The following is a 17,561-nucleotide window of genomic DNA, read 5'->3' as shown; positions in this document are numbered from 1 at the left end:
GTGGTAAATAAAAAATCTTTCTATTGTACTTTGTTTAAAAAGAAATGAAGTTTTCTATGTTTTATTTGTGTTTAAAATAAGCTGCCACTAGGTGTCTCCCTACTTGTCCACAGCACATTTCCCCCCATCTCTTGCACAGACTTTGGACTCCTGCTGACCTGGCAGAAGTCCAAGATCAGGAAATGCAGTCTGGAGTGCTGAGGGGGTGTGTGCAGCCTTTGCCAATCATAGCTCATCTCACACTGAACTGCTCTGGGCTGTGTGTAGCAGAGTGAGGGAGGAAGTTCTCCCCTGTATGGCTTCAGATGATGTCACGCCTGCTGGGGAACGCCCCCTTCCCAGTCTGTGAATTTAAACTAACCAAGGAAAGGAAATATAGGGTCCTTCAGCCACTGATGCGTATACCCTTGGAGATAAATTATAATAAATCAATCCACTTAAATCTACCAGTGAGGCCACAAATATATACACAAATGAGCTAAAATGTTTATTTTTATTAAAGATCGCAAAAAAAAGACACATAGGCCACAGATATAGGAATGAGAATCCTTGATTTTGTTTTCAATAGATGTGGCAATACATTCCTTGCCCAAATAGGAAACTGTAAAGACGGAACAATAAAAGAGGCCCATCAGTATCTTATAGTAATCATGATGGAAAGAACATGGCTAGAGTTTACAGAGCAACATATATATATGTGCAAATAGTACCTTCACATAGAGTTGTATGTACTCAAGATGACTGAATAGTACATCACAGGATTCTCATTCCTATATCTGTGGCCCATGTGGATGAATTCATCTAATTTATCTGCAGTGTCTATTTTTGACTCAGCATCATCGTGCAGCTATTACGTGTTATTTATGTATTATATGTGCCTCACTATCTTTGGTATTTTTGTAATTATATATGTGGTGTTTTGTTTATTGATCAGTATATACAAAGGTATGTTGACTGCTCCCCCGAGCCCTGATGAACCCCAAATTACAAGTTAGGGTGAAACGCGTAGGTTATAAGGAGTAAGAGTTTAGACAAATTGTGTCATTTTTTATTGTCTACTTTTCTATGTTTGGTATTCTTGGTTTTGTACGTCATTTATATCCCTTGTCCCTGCCCACACGTATTCCAGTCAGGGCAAGGGGTTAGACTAGGCAGGGTCGGTTAGATCAGGTTATTCACCTGTATCCTATACCCCACCCTGGTTTCTTTGTCTTTCATTCTGTAATATATATATGATGCAACTTTTCTGAGCACTTTATTGTGAGGCAATGTCTTTTTTTTGCGATCTTTAATAAAAATAAACATTTTAGCTCATTTGTGTATATATTTGTGGCCTCATTGGTAGATTTAAGTGGATTGAACCAGTCTGTGAATTTGACTGAGACTGAGCAGAAAATACAGAACAATATCAAGGTAGAAAACTAAAAAAATTATAAAAATAAAGGCCGGGGGTGGTTTATCATGATGGGGGCAGTGATCTGGGAGGATTTTAAAATTTAACAAGATCATGGGAGGTACTCTTTAATAACCTGCTTATTGTTCTGAATCTTTGTAGAATGACGGAAGTGATGAATACGTGTGAACCTGGGATGGAAGAATTTACACTAAGTGTAACCGGGGCCGAAGGACAGGCTGTTCAGGTATGCTAAATGGCCACCTTTGTAGATGTAAGGAAGCTTGAGGAATCTTCTGTTGAGTAGTCAAGACCATGGTCCATGACACCTTGCAGTCCATCTAGCTAAGTGGTCTCGAATTGTGGCCCTTGAGATGTCGAAAGACTTCAACTCCCAGTATGCCCGGACAGCCAACGGCTGTCCGGGCATGCTGGAAGTTGAAGTTTTGTAACATCTCAAAGGCCACAGTTTGAGACCAATGATCTAGGGTATGAAGGATCTGGAGCCTTTTTGCCCTGACTCAACCCTTACTCCAACCCTTGTAGACTTCTACTCCTTTGTATGTTATAGTCATGGAGAAGGAGACTGAATTAGGTTCTTACCACTTATTGGAAATGGAACTAGGCCCAACCTTGAGCTGGGACCCTCTTCTACAGGAACCCCAGCTTAGTTCGGGTGGGGGGTCTGGCCACAAGCTAGTCAATGTTGACTACCCTGGACTGGTTCCCTTTGTGCAGACCAGCTTTGTCACATTCTCTATAACAGTAGTGATGGCAGACTGTTGTTTACTCCCCACCGGCCTTACTGCTTCCATTACCCCAGTTTGCTTGGAATGATAGTTGGTGGTCCCCACTACCTGGATAGGAAGTATAAGGGAAGAAGATTTTGGAGAGAGTAGACAAGGAGACCATCAGAAGAGATGTTTTTGTCTATTTATTTGGTCAAGAAGGAAAATTCTGATGTCATCACCTTATTCTAGATATTCCCAGACTCGCATGACAAGCACCCTAAGCTGACAAAGAGGTTACCATCCATAGTAGTGGAGCCCACGGAATCTGGCGACGTAGAGAGTGGAGAACTCCGTTGGCCTCCAGAGGACACCTCACCCACAGATGACAAGCGAGAGGCAAAGCCATGCCAAGGATGTTCAGATGTTGAAAGTAAGAACGGGTGTTGACTTCCTCTCACTGGCTTATAGCAGAATAAACATAGACGTGTCCGACCTGCATCTTGGCTCTGCAGTAAAAATAGTCGACTAGAATAACCAGAAATTGATGCACTTCTGGACAGAATTTTGTCAACTCCATACTCCAGAGCTGTACTCACTATTCTGCTGGTGAGGTCACTGTGTACATACATTACATTACTTATCCTGTACTGATCCTGAGTTATATCCTGTATTATACACCAGAGCTGCACTCACTATTCTGCTGGTGAGGTCACTGTGTACATACATTACTTATCCTGTACTGATCCTGAGTTATATCCTGTATTATACTCCAGAGCTGTACTCACTATTCTGCTGGTGGGGTCACTGTGTACATACATTACATTACTTATCCTGTACTGATCCTGAGTTATATCTGGTATTATACCCCAGAGCTGTACTCACTATTCTGCTGGTGAGGTCACAGTGTACATACATTACATTACTTATCCTGTACTGACCCTGAGTTATATCATGTATTATACTCCAGAGCTGTACTTACTATTCTGCTGGTGAGGTCACAGTGTACATACATTACATTACTTATCCTGTACTGATCCTGAGTTATATCCTGTATTATACTCCAGAGCTGTACTCACTATTCTGCTGGTGAGATCACTGTGTACATACATTACATTACTTATCCAGTACTGATCCTGAGTTATATCCTGTATTATACTCCAGAGCTGTACTCACTATTCTGCTGGTGAGATCACTGTGCACATACATTACATTACTTATCCTGTACTGACCATGAGTTATATCTGGTATTATAGCTCTTACAATACAGGGGCCATAGTAAAAGTGATTAGAATGGTGAATGCAGCTCTGAAGTACATTAACACAGGAACATTTTATATAGAGGAATCTTCTGCTGCTGAGAATATTGATGTTTCTATGAAGATCGTCTGTTTTTAGATCTCCCTTTAATTGTATATTTTTGGCCGGGAACATAATTGCTGCATTGTTATCCAGTATGCGGTAGCGCGCTGCACCATGAGCGGCGCGTTCTCACCACGAGCTGGCTTTCCGGTTAACAGCAAAATCTCTCCTGTATAATATATCTTAAAATCCCCTCTTGACCTCTTTTTTCAGGCCAAGAAGACAGACTCTGTTTTTCCAGCAATCCCACATTTTGTGAAATCGCTAAATCCCATAATCAGAATCTTTCTGCGAATCTTTCCTTTTTGCCTAGTTAAAAAAAACCTCAGCCGCTTTAATCTTCACAAGATCTGCTGCTCTATCACCGCAGTTAACCCCTTACACATTTCACACTTTATCAAAGAGACCGCACAATTTCTCTTTTGGACAGGAAGTAAAATCGGTTATTGGTAAAAATTTAAATTTTTATCTATAAACAAAATAGTAGTCGAATAAAAAACCTTAAAATGAAGAGTCGCACAACAGGATGAATCAGTGACTTTCCCCATGCTAACACAGTCCATAAGCATGTAAGAATTAGCTACAGGGTTGTTTGGCTCTTAAATATAACCTTTAGCCTGCTGGGTAAATGCAACCCCCTGCTGAAGGCTGTACCCAAAACACACGTCGGGGGGGGCGGTGGGGGTCATCCCTCTGCGCCACTTTTGTTTTACTGGTATGGCATGTCCATTGCAGGTGTTTTCCAACCAGTAATGTAAAACTACAACTTTCAGCATGTCTGGAAACCAAAAAAAATATATAAAATTGCGCTACTTTACCGCAAATTGTGGTACAATACTGTTCCCAAAATCATGGCAAAATTACAGGAGAAACTGGACTTTCCTGATGGATTCCGGAGGAAGATTAAACATGATCTCGCTTCTGAAGGGATGGAAATACTCACCAGAATTTCTTTTGCGGATGCGTGAACTGCGCACCGCAAATCCCATTGATTGTTGGTGTCTGATGCAAGTGGGAATCCCCGTAGAATTTCCATGAGGAAATTCTGCGCCGATACTCTGTAGTGTAAATAAAGCCTTATGCACTAATAAATAAATATATTTAAATAAATAAATAAACCTGCAACATGGTGGTCAAAAGAAATAATAAATAGATAAATAGATAAATAAATTAATAAACAAAAACAAAAAAACTCTCTCTCTCTCTCTCTCTCTCTCTCTATATATATATATATGTTTTTTTTTTTTTTTTTTTTACTTTTATGCGTGTATATGTATGTTCCAGCATAACTTCCGAACGGCTGGAGATATTTCAATTAAACTGTGTAGACATATGTCAAATAAAAATATTGTGCCCTGATACCAACAATCTCTGCTTCCCAAGAGTAAAACAATGGAGCCTGGAAAGTTACATTACACTTTACCTCGATGTTGGTCTGTCTGCAGGATGTTTAAAACTCCCGGGCAATCTCCGCAGCACAAGAGTAACGCAATCAGGAGATGTAGTAGAAGTCCAATGCAAATCTATAAGATATCTGGTACATCTCCTGATCACGTTACACTCGAGCTGTGGTGATTGCCCGGGAGTATTAAACATCCTAGTGCCTGACCAACGTCATGGTAAAGCAGTGGTCTTAAACTGTGGCCCCCCAGATGTTGCAAAACTTCAACTCCCAGCATGCCCGGACAGCCAACGGCTGTCCGGGTATGCTGGGAGTTGAAGTTTTGCAACATCTGGAGGGCCACAGATTGAGACCATTGTGGTAAAGTATAATTTAACTGTTGTGCAGGAGTAGAGAATAATTCATGCAAGAGCAAGTGGGGAGATAAGGTTTATTGCGGGATGAGAGATGAGTGAGGAGGAGAGAAGACATCAGTGTGGGGGGGGGGGGGGGCAGGGAGAGGGCATGGCAGCACTGCTGCAGAGAGGAGTGCAGGGAGGACGAGCAGCCTATTATTGCTTGGGCTTCAGGAGACTGGGAAAGCTTGATGGCATGCTGTATGCGTGCCACCCAGCTTTCCTAGTCTACTGAAGAGCATTACTTTTCCTCTCCTACTGACTGGGTAGCACAGGGCCCTCAGCTAGTAATCCATAAACATGATGTCAAAATAGCAAAATTAACATGGAATAGAAATCTTATTAGGTGATGTATAAAAGATAAATACAATTATATTATTAATAATAATACAAAATGTAAAATAAATTTTATATATATATATATATATATATATATATATATATATATATATATATAGGAATATGCAAAGCAGCTCATTACATCACCTTTTCAGGTAATGTTCCCTGGTATCAGCTTAGCTCCTGTTAAAGGGGTACTCCGGTGAAAACCTTTTTTCTTTTAAATCAACTGGTGGCAGAAAGTTAAACATATTTGTAAATTACTTCTATTAAAAAATCTTAATCCTTCCTGTACTTATTAGCTGCTGAATACTACAGAGTAAATGCTTTTCTTTTTGGAATGCTCTCTGATGACATCACAAGCACAGTTCTCTCTGCTGACGTTATTATAATAATAATGCTTTATTTATTGTTGTCCTTAGTGGGATTTGAACCCAAGTCCCCAGCACTGCAAGGCAGCAGTGCTAACCCCTGAGCCACCATGCTGCTTGTGATGTCATCAGTATCCCAAAAAGAAAGGAATGTCCTCTGTAGCATTCAGAAGCTAATAAGTACTGGAAGGATTAAGATTTTTTAATAGAAGTAATTTACAAATATGTTTAACTTTCTGCCACCAGTTGATTTAAAAGAAAAAAGGTTTTCACCGGAGTACCCCTTTAAGGAATATAAAAAGCTGATCGGGATTTTATGCCAAGCCAGACTACTCCCCAAAGGGAAGTTTCTACCCATCTGCAGACAGCTGTTTCGTGGTTTTTGCCACTCGTCAGTACAGAGCAGGGTGATCTGGCTTGGTTGGGGTAAGAGGCCTGAGAGCAGCTAAATATATTATTCTTATCATCGTACGTGGTAATTGGGTATAAACCTCATCTTATTAGGTGATGTATAAAAGATAAATAAGATTATATTTTTAATAATAATATAAAATTAAAAATAAATAATATATATTATTCTTATCATCATACGTGGTAATTGGGTATAAACCTCATCTTATTAGGTGATGTATAAAAGATAAATAAGATTATATTTTTAATAATAATATAAAATTAAAAATAAATAATATATATTATTCTTATCATCATACGTGGTAATTGGGTATAAACCTCATCTTCTTAGGTGATGTATAAAAGATAAATAAGATTATATTTTTAATAATAATATAAAATTAAAAATAAATAATATATATTATTCTTATCATCATACGTGGTAATTGGGTATAAACCTCATCGACCCATCCGGGAATATGAGTCTGTCCTCGTTGTAATTCCTGTTTTCATTGTCCTTGCTTTCTTAAGACATCTCCATCTATATCCCCTATCTTGAATTCTGCGTATTGCATTGGTATATTGTACATATTCATCTACCCCGGGTCATTCTGTATATGATCTTCGCGCTGGGAGATATTGCGCCCGGGATAACTTCTCATCACATCAGTGAGAATAATCCGATATCCCCAGAAGATCCATTTACACTTCTATCATAATATTTCATATTCCCGGTGAAAAGTATTCCATATTCTTGGCATAATACCTAAAATCTTTGGCGTAATAATATTTATATCCTTAGAATAACATATCAGATGCCAAAAATAATCTCCCAGGACACTGGTACAGATAATACTCCAGAGGCAATAATGTATTCCTAGTGTAATATTCATCATATCCCTGATATAATATCCCATAGCCTCGTATAATATCTTATATCCCTGGTGTGATAAATCTGCAAAATATCTTTTTTTTTTTTTTTTTTTAAACAATTGTTTATTTTTGCTTTTTATATTTCAACATATGTTACAAACATGAAATGGAAAGGTGGAAAGTAAAATAAAATAAGGGTTACAATATAAATTCTGTACAGGAACGATAATGTAATTCCACAAGTATAATATTCTGCAACACATGTGATTCAATGCAAAATATCTTATAATACATGCAAAGGTCCAATCCCTGTTATAATAGGTCATATTCTTGTACAAGATCTCTTATTCCTGGCGCAATGTGTTATATCTCTGTATATTAGGCCACATCTGTGCTGTAATATCCCTTATCCTTATGTAAAAACTCATTTTCCTAGTGTAATACGTCCAATCCATGCAAAATGTCTCATATCCGATGCATATGACGTATCCCGGTTATGATATGTCATATTCCTTGTGAAATCTTATATCCCTTGCCTAATATTTAATATATCACTGCATAATATCTCTCATCCATGTTATATTATCCCGTATGTATAAGATCTTATACCCCTGGTGTAATACATCAAAGCCCTGCAAAATATCTTTATCTCTTGCATATGTCACATCCCTGCTATAATATTTCATATTCATGGATAACATCTCATATTCTTGATATAATTTGTCATATTCATGGATAACATCTCATATTCTTGATATAATATGTCATAATCGAATCCCTCTAAAATATATCCTGTTTCTGGCATAAATCACATCCCTGTCACATTGAGGCATTTTATGTCATAAACCTTGCACAATTTGTTATATACAGTGATCCCTCAACTTACAATGGCCTCAACATACAATAGTTTCAACATACAATGGTCTTTTCTGGACCATCCTAACTTGAAACCAGACTCAACATACAATGTACAGACAGTCCAGATCTGTGAAACGTGTCACAACTGGAGGAACTGACCAATCAGAATGGGCATTTTACTGGTAAATCACCTCTATTACTGAAGTGCATGCACTGACTGATGTCTGGTAGCGCCCCCTACAGTACAGGGAGGTATTATATGTTCTGTACTCTTTACCTGTATTACTGAAGTGCATGCACTGACTGGTGTCTGGTAGCGCCCCCTATAGTACAAGGAGGAACTACAAGCCCTGTACTACTCCTTACCTGTGCCAGGGTTAGCTGCTCCTTTGGACACCAAGTAAGGGCGGCTCCATTTGGGACACTGTGTACTGTATAGGACCCTGAAGAAGCTTCTGTCCTCTACATAAACCATTGTTTCCCAACCAGGGTGCCTCCAGCTGTTGCAAAGCTACAACTCCCAGCATGCCCGGACAGCCAACGGCTGTCCGGGCATGCTGGGAGTTGTAGTTTTGCAACAGCTGGAGGCACCCTGGTTGGGAAACAATGACATAGATAGTGATTACAGCTCCCGGCAGATCTTCCTTACTTTTATATGTAAGGATTTGCTTTATCTGTATTAGTTATCTACTTATTTTTCTTTAATCCTCACTTTTTCCTATTTTTGGATGACATTTTGGGGGCTTCAGAACCAATTACCAGGTTTCCATAGAGTTCTGGTCTCAACATACAATGGTTTCAACATACAATGGTCGTCCTGGAACCAATTAATATTGTAACTTGAGGGACCACTGTAATGTCAAAGTATCTAATATATGTATTGTAATATATCATAACTCTAAAGAATTTCTTGGATAATATGTCATATCCCTGCATAGGATCTCAAATCTCTGCATGTCTGTATTATAATATGTCATAATAATGCATATCTTATATCCCTGGCGTAATATGTCAAATCCCCACAAAATATCTTCTTTTTCCAGTTATATGCCACAACCCTGCTTCGAATATGTCATATTATGTTTTTTCTTGTATGTTACATCCTGTTAAAGTATCTCATATTTTTGTATAACATCTTATATCTCGGACATACCTATGTTAAATCACAGCAAAATATCTCATGTCTCATGTCTCATGCCAATGTCATATCCCCTGTTATAATACATCATATTGATATCCCTGTGAAATATTTCCTGTCTCTGATATACTGTATATGACATTACTGGTATACTAAGTTATATCCCTATATAATATGTCATATCCCTAAATAATATATCATATCCCTACATAATATCTCATATCCCTATATAATATGTCATATCTCTAAATAATATATCATATCCCTATATAATATGTCATATCCCTAAATAATATATCATATCCCTACATAATATCTCATATCCCTATATAATATGTCATATCCCTAAATAATATATCATATCCCTACATAATATCTCATATCCCTATATAATATGTCATATCTCTAAATAATATCTCATATCCCTATATAATATGTCATATCCCTAAATAATATATCATATCCCTACATAATATCTCATATCCCTATATAATATGTCATATCCCTAAATAATATATCATATCCCTACATAATATCTCATATCCCTATATAATATGTCATATCTCTAAATAATATATCATATCCCTATATAATATGTCATATCCCTAAATAATATATCATATCCCTACATAATATCTCATATCCCTATATAATATGTCATATCCCTAAATAATATATCATATCCCTACATAATATCTCATATCCCTATATAATATGTCATATCTCTAAATAATATCTCATATCCCTATATAATATGTCATATCCCTAAATAATATATCATATCCCTACATAATATCTCATATCCCTATATAATATGTCATATCTCTAAATAATATATCATATCCCTATATAATATCTCATATCCCTATATAATATCTAATATCCCTATATAATATCTCATATCCCTAAATAATATATCATATCCCTATATAATATCTCATATCCCTATATAATATGTCATATCTCTAAATAATATATCATATCCCTATATAATATGTCATATCCCTAAATAATATGTCACTTCCTTATATATGTCACATCCCTAAATAATATGTCATATCCCTAAATATGTCACATCCCTAAATAATATGTCATATCCCTATATAATATGTCATATCCCTATATAATATGTCACATCCCTAAATAATATGTCACATCCCTAAATAATATGTCACATCCCTAAATAATATGTCATATCCCTATATAATATGTCATATCCCTATATAATATGTCACATCCCTATATAATATGTCATATCCCTATATAATATGTCATATCCCTTAATAATATGTCATATCCCTAAATAATATATCATGTCACATCCCTATATAATATGTCGTATCCCTATATAATATGTTGTATCCCTACATAATATGTCATATCCCTATAAAATATGTCATATCATTATATAATATGTAATATCCCTGTATAATATGTCACATCCCTATATAATATGTCACATCCCTATATAATATGTCACATCCCTATATAATATGCCGTATCCCTATATAATATGTCACATCCCTATATAATATGTCGTATCCCTATATAATGTGTCGTATCCCTATATAATATGTCACATCCCCATATAATATGTCGTATCCCTATATATGTCATATCCTTATATAATATCCCTGTATAATATGTCACATCCCTATATAATATATCATATCCCTATATAATATGTCATATCCCTATATAATATATCATATCCCTATATAATATGTTGTATCCCTATATAATATGTCACATCCCTATATAATATATCATATCCCTATATAATATGTCGTATCCCTATATAATATATCATATCCCTATATAATATGTCGTATCCCTATATAATATGTCATATCCCTATATAATATGTCATATCCCTATATAATATGTAATATCCCTGTATAATATGTCGTATCCCTATATAATATGTCGTATCCCTATATAATATGTCATATCCCTATATAATATGTCGTATCCCTATATAATATGTCATATCCCTATATAATATGTCATATCCCTATATAATATGTAATATCCCTGTATAATAATTCATATCCTTCGCATGTGTCATATCCATTTCTAATATCTCATGTACCTAGAGTAATAATTAAAATGTCTGCAAACTATCTCATACGGAACCTATGTATCATCATATATCATATCCATGTAACATCTATATCCCTTGATAAATATCTAATCGCTGGTGGGTTTTTGAAACATTATTTTCTTTTCTTTTTTTTTTTATTCACAAATTTATAGTGTATCAGTGTAATGATTAGTTTTATTGCTGACAAAGTATTAGAAGTCTACTGTAATATGATTCCTACAGAACCGAGTCTGGGCCGTGTCCAAATGTCATGAGGAGGGGCCGTCTAGTCTGGCAATGAAAAGATAAAAAAATAAATAAACAATGACAATAAATACATAATAAAAAGGAATAAATAATAAATGAATAAATAAATAATAAATGAATAAATAAATAAATAAATACATAATGACAATGAATAAATAATAAAGAAATAAATAATGACAATATGCAAATATACAAATAAATAATTAAAATAAATACATAATGACAATAAATATACAAATAATAAATAAGAAATGATTAATAATTAGAAAAAAACACAAATAACGCAATTTTGCTATTGAATTGTTTTCCTATGTAAATAGTAGCATTGATCAGCATTGACAATCCGCATATTTACAAATAAACAAATAATTATAATTTATAAATAACAGATAATGGAAAAAAAAAAACAAATAAATTAGAAATAATTAGAAAAAACACAAATAACACAATTTTGCTATTTCATTCTTTATATATATATACAGTGCCCCCCCCCCCCCCCGACCTACGATGGCCCCGACATACGATCATTTCAACATGTGATGATCTCTCAGAGGCAGCATCAACATACGATGCTTTTGTATGTCGGGGCCATCGCATAAACAGCTATCCGGCAGCGCAGACTGCTTCAGCTGCCACCGGATAGCCGTTTTACGGTGCCCTGTGTGGTCCGCTGACGATCACTTACCTGTCCTCTGGGCTCCGGCGCGTCCTCTTCGGGATCCCCTGCATCATCGGCGCTCTCCATCGTCGTCATGACGTCGCTGCGTACACCGTCCCGTCATCCAATAGGAGCGGCGTGCGTAGCGACGTGATGGCGGTGATGGAGAGCGCGGATGCCGGGGAAGCAGAGGCCTTGCCAGAGCGTCGGGGACACCTCAGGGACGCGGCGACAGCGATGGACGGCAACATCCAGGGCAGCGGTGACGAGCGGTGACGGTCCGGAGCGGCAGGGACAGGTGAGTACAACTTCCTCTAACAGTGGTCTACAACCTGCGGACCTCCAGATGTTGCAAAACTACAACACCCAGCATGCCCGGACAGCCAACGGCTGTCCGGGCATGCTGGGTGTTGTAGTTTTGCAACATCTGGAGGTCCGCAGGTTGTAGACCACTGTCCTATACTTTACATTGCACGGATCCCTCAACATACGATGGTTTCAACAAACGATGGTCCGTTTGGAACGGATTACCATCGTATGTTGAGGGACCACTGTATATATATATATGTATATATATATATATATAGTAGTGTTGATTTAAGGTGGCAGTCACCACCTGTAGATTGTCCTCAGTCTTCGGTCCTATACATGTACAGCCGCTGCTGCCGCGCCGCCACATAGTGTTTGCATATCCTTCTCTGTATGCACCCAGTGATTTGCCTTTACAATTTCCATTTATTCTCCTGTTCAAATATTCACAGATCTCTGACTGTGCGGCTAATGGGATGATCTGTGATTTAGGGCTCTGATTCTCATTCCGCTTTGAAGAGGATAAAAAAGTATTTTTAAAAGATGTTTTGAGCGGAAAGGAAATGGGGTCTAATTTAATTTAATTATCATGTTACAATATGGATCAAAAATGCCACCTTAAAAAGAAATAATGTAAACGGGGACAGGACCAAACTTCTTCAGTGTGTATGGGAACCTGGGATAGAAGGGACAGGACCATTGTAACTAGAGATGAGCGAACTTACAGTAAATTCGATTCGTCACGAACTTCTCGGCTCGGCAGTTGATGACTTATCCTGCATAAATTAGTTCAGCTTTCAGGTGCTCCGGTGGGCTGGAAAAGGTGGATACAGTCCTAGGAAAGAGTCTCCTAGGACTGTATCCACCTTTTCCAGCCCACGGGAGAACCTGAAAGCTGAACTAATTTATGCAGGAAAAGTCATCAACTGCTGAGCCGAGAAGTTCGTGACGAATGGAATTTACTGTAAGTTCGCTCACCTCTAATTGTAACCATCTGCAACAGGAAATAATTGTTATTGTGTATAAGTCCCATCTTTCTAATACAGTGTTCTCCAACCAGGGCGCCTCCTGCGGTTGCGAAACTACAACTCCCAGCATGTCCAGACAGCCAACAGCTGTCCAGGCATGCTGAAAGTTGTAGTTTTACAAGCGCTGGAGGCGCCCTGGATAGGAAACAGCGCACTAGACATACCATACCGGTAAAACAGAAGAAGAGCACAGGGACAACATCACCCCGACGCTCGTTTAAGGTGCAACCTTCATCAGGGAAGGTAGAAAACCTGGGATAGAAGCAGAGCCGGCTCTGCCTAAATAGGCAAAATAGGACTAGAGCACCCTCTGCCCACCACATGAAAGATAGAGACTATCTGAACCACTCGCTCAACCAGCAGCAGCCAGCATAACCCCCCCCTCTGAGGAGGAGGTTTGTTACAGTGTGTCACCCCAGTAATAAGGAGATTACATGAGGAGGAGGTTTGTTACAGTGTTCACCCCAGTAGTGAGATTACATGAGGAGGAGGTTTGTTTCTGTGTGTCACCCTAGTAGTAAGGAGATTACACGAGGAGGAGGTTTGTTACAGTGTGTCACCCCAGTCATAAGGAGATTACATGAGGAGGTTTGTTTGTGTGTCAACCCAGTAGTAAGGAGATTATATGAGGAGGAGGTTTGTTACAGTGTGTCACCCCAGTAGTAAGGTGATTACATGAGGAGGAGGTTTGTTACAGTGTGTCACCCCAGTAGTAAGAAGATTACATGAGGAGGAGGTTTGTTTCTGTGTGTCACCCCAGTAGTAAATAGATTACATGAGGAGGAGGTTCGTTACAGTGTGTCACCCCAGTAGTAAGAAGATTATATGAGGAGGAGGTTTGTTACAGTGTGTCACCCCAGTAGTAAGGAGATTACATGAGGAGGAGGTTTGTTTCTGTGTGTCACCCTAGTAGTAAGGAGATTACATGAGGAGGTTTGTTTGTGTGTCAACCCAGTAGTAAGGAGATTATATGAGGAGGAGGTTTGTTACAGTGTGTCACCCCAGTAGTAAGGTGATTACATGAGGAGGAGGTTTGTTACAGTGTGTCACCCCAGTAGTAAGAAGATTACATGAGGAGGAGGTTTGTTTCTGTGTGTCACCCCAGTAGTAAGTAGATTACATGAGGAGGAGGTTCGTTACAGTGTGTCACCCCAGTAGTAAGAAGATTATATGAGGAGGAGGTTTGTTACAGTGTGTCACCCCAGTAGTAAGGAGATTACATGAGGAGGAGGTTTGTTTCTGTGTGTCACCCTAGTAGTAAGGAGATTACATGAGGAGGAGGTTTGTTACAGTGTGTCACCCCAGTAGTAAGGTGATTACATGAGGAGGAGGTTTGTTACAGTGTGTCACCCCAGTAGTAAGGTGATTACATGAGGAGGAGGTTTGTTTCTGTGTGTGACCCCAGTAGTAAGGAGATTACATGAGGAGGAGGTTTGTTACAGTGTGTCACCCCAGTATTAAGGAGATTACATGAGGAGGAGGTTTGTTTCTGTGTGTCACCCCAGTAGTAAGGAGATTACATGAGGAGGAGGTTTGTTACAGTGTGTCACCCCAGTTGTAAGGTGATTACATGAGGAGGAGGTTTGTTACAGTGTGTCACCCCAGTAGTAAGGAGATTACATGAGGAGGAGGTTTGTTACAGTGTGTCACCCCAGTAGTAAGGAGATTACATGAGGAGGAGGTTTGTTTCTGTGTGTCACCCCAGTAGTAAGGAGATTACATGAGGAGGAGGTTTGTTACAGTGTGTCACCCCAGTAGTAAGGTGATTACATGAGGAGGAGGTTTGTTACAGTGTGTCATCCCAGTTTTAAGGTGATTACATGGGGAGGAGGTTTGTTACAGTGTGTCACCCCAGTAGTAAGGAGATTACATGGGGAGGAGGTTTGTTACAGTGTGTCACCCCAGTAGTAAGGTAGGGTGTGTCAAAGAAAGGGCGGGCCAATAGGCTCAAGGGGGCAGCAAAATTAGCTTCTGCCTAGGGTGGCAAAAATCCTTCCACCAGCCCCGGATAGAAGGGTCAGGGCCATTGTAACCATCTGCAACAGTAAATAATTGTTATTATTTTCAAGTCATATTTGCTGTGTAGTGGAAAGTTCTCCATCTTTCTGATAGTGTTTCCCAACCGGAATGCCTCCAGCCGTTGCAAGACTACAACTCCCAGCATTCCCAGACAGCCAACAGCTGTCCCTTCTGTGTCTCTTTTGCGTCACTCTAATACAGCCAAAGGCTGTCCAGCCATGCTGGGAATTGTATTTTTGCAACAGCTGGAGGCACCCTGGTTGCAAACACTGCTATAGTATTAAAGTGGTCTCCTATAACCGGCGGCTCACTAGCTTTTGTAGCACTACAATATGTTGGGACATGCTGGGAGTTGTAGTTTCACATCAGGTTGGAGTTGTAGTTTCACATCAGGTTCCCACAAGGGAAATCCATAGCTCATTTTTATCACCCTAGGCAATAGCTAATATTGCCACCCCTTTGACTCTGCCCATTGGCCCGCCCTCTTTGACATGCCCCACCTTACTACTGAAGTGACACACTGTAACAAACCTCCTCCTCATGCTGCTGGCTGAGCAAGTGGTTTGGATGCTGGTTGTCTAACTTTTCTTGTGGCAGGCAGAGCGGCGCCCCCCATCAAGCGGGCGCCCTAAGCAGCTGCCTATTTTGCCTATAGGCAGAGCCGGCCCTGTGTATATGTATATGACAGTGTTTCCTTGCAGCAGTCTGTAGCTTGGCTTTTAGAAGCTCTCGCTGTTGATCTGGATTTACATAGGTTTGTCTTGTGCGTTTGGTTGAAAGGGAAGAAAAAATAAATAAAAAGAAAAACCACGATTTGCATGTTCATTATTTGCAAAGATTAAACCTTGACTGTGCCATGAGGGGGAGGAGGAGTGGGGAAGTTTTGTTTAAGTAGAGCTGAATCATCATTGCTCCAAAAATATGTCGAAAAACACATGTTTTCTGCAGCTTTGGCTTCTACACTCGAAAACACGATGAAGCAGGGAGGATTTTAAAGGGACGGATCACCCCACTATGCTATGTAGAGGGCCAGGAGCATAGCCATAGGAGGGGCTAAGACAGTATTTCCCAACCAGTGTGCCTTCAGCTGTTGCAAAACTACAGCTCCCAGCATGCCCGGACAGCCAATGGCTGTCCGGGCATGCTGGGAGTTGTAGTTTTGCAACAGCTGGAGGCACACTGGTTGGGAAACACTGGGCTAAGAGGAGAAGAAGTGAGGTTCCGCAGTCTTATTAGGCTATAGTCACACGGCAGACTTTTTGCACAATGTCGGCAGAACGTGTCGCCGCTAGGACCGCTCTGAAATACGCCGTCTCCGTAGACGGCAATGCATTTCCGTGCGGATTCCGGAGGAGTAATTTACATGTCAGTAGGAATTTCTGAGGTGTGCACGGTGCAGCAGAATCCCATAAAAAAAAAAATAAATAAATAAAACAACGGGACTCTGCTGCAACGAAATTTCTGAGCGGAATATTTCTGACGGATTCCGCTTGGAAATTCCATCATGTGAACAAGGCCTTAAATGGGTACTCCGCCCCTAGACATCCAAAGGATAGGGGATAAGATGTCTGATCACCCCAGACATCCGGAGCACGGAGCAAACTTTGCTCCATGCCGGGTGACTGTCGATGTGGGGCAGATGGCTCGTGACGTCACAGTCACAGCCCGCTCGTGACGTCATGGCCATGCCCCCTCCCATAGACTTGCATTGAGGGGGCGTGGCTGTGATGTCACGAGCGGCCCGTGACGTCAAGAGCCTCCGGCGCTGCACCCGACGTTCTAAACAAACGCCAGGGTGCAGTGGGGAGATCAGACATGATATAATATGTCTAGGGGCGGAGTACCCCTTTAAAGAGAATAGGAGACCAGCAGAATCCTAAATGCAGCTCTGGGTGTAACCGGAGTCTAACTGCCGACTTATCTACTGCAGTATTTCCCAACCAGTGTT

At 39.5% G+C, this 17,561-nt stretch overlaps 1 protein-coding gene across 2 annotated transcripts in view; it reads left to right on the top strand.

The window, feature by feature from the left end:
• LBHD2 (LBH domain containing 2) overlaps positions 1-17,561 on the top strand; it is a 54,316-nt gene that overhangs the window by 33,947 nt on the left and 2,808 nt on the right. For both annotated transcript variants that reach the window (XM_056546302.1, XM_056546301.1), the window contains exons 2-3: positions 1,556-1,640; positions 2,374-2,554. In XM_056546302.1, the coding sequence (XP_056402277.1) occupies positions 1,557-1,640; positions 2,374-2,554 (265 nt within the window). In that variant the 5' untranslated portion in view covers position 1,556. The remainder of the gene's footprint in view (positions 1-1,555; positions 1,641-2,373; positions 2,555-17,561) is intronic.

This window comes from Hyla sarda, chromosome 11 (assembly GCF_029499605.1).
Source record: "Hyla sarda isolate aHylSar1 chromosome 11, aHylSar1.hap1, whole genome shotgun sequence".
NCBI lineage: Eukaryota > Metazoa > Chordata > Amphibia > Anura > Hylidae > Hyla > Hyla sarda.
Note: the sequence above shows the minus strand (reverse complement) of the source record. Positions and strands in the feature narration are given on the sequence as shown.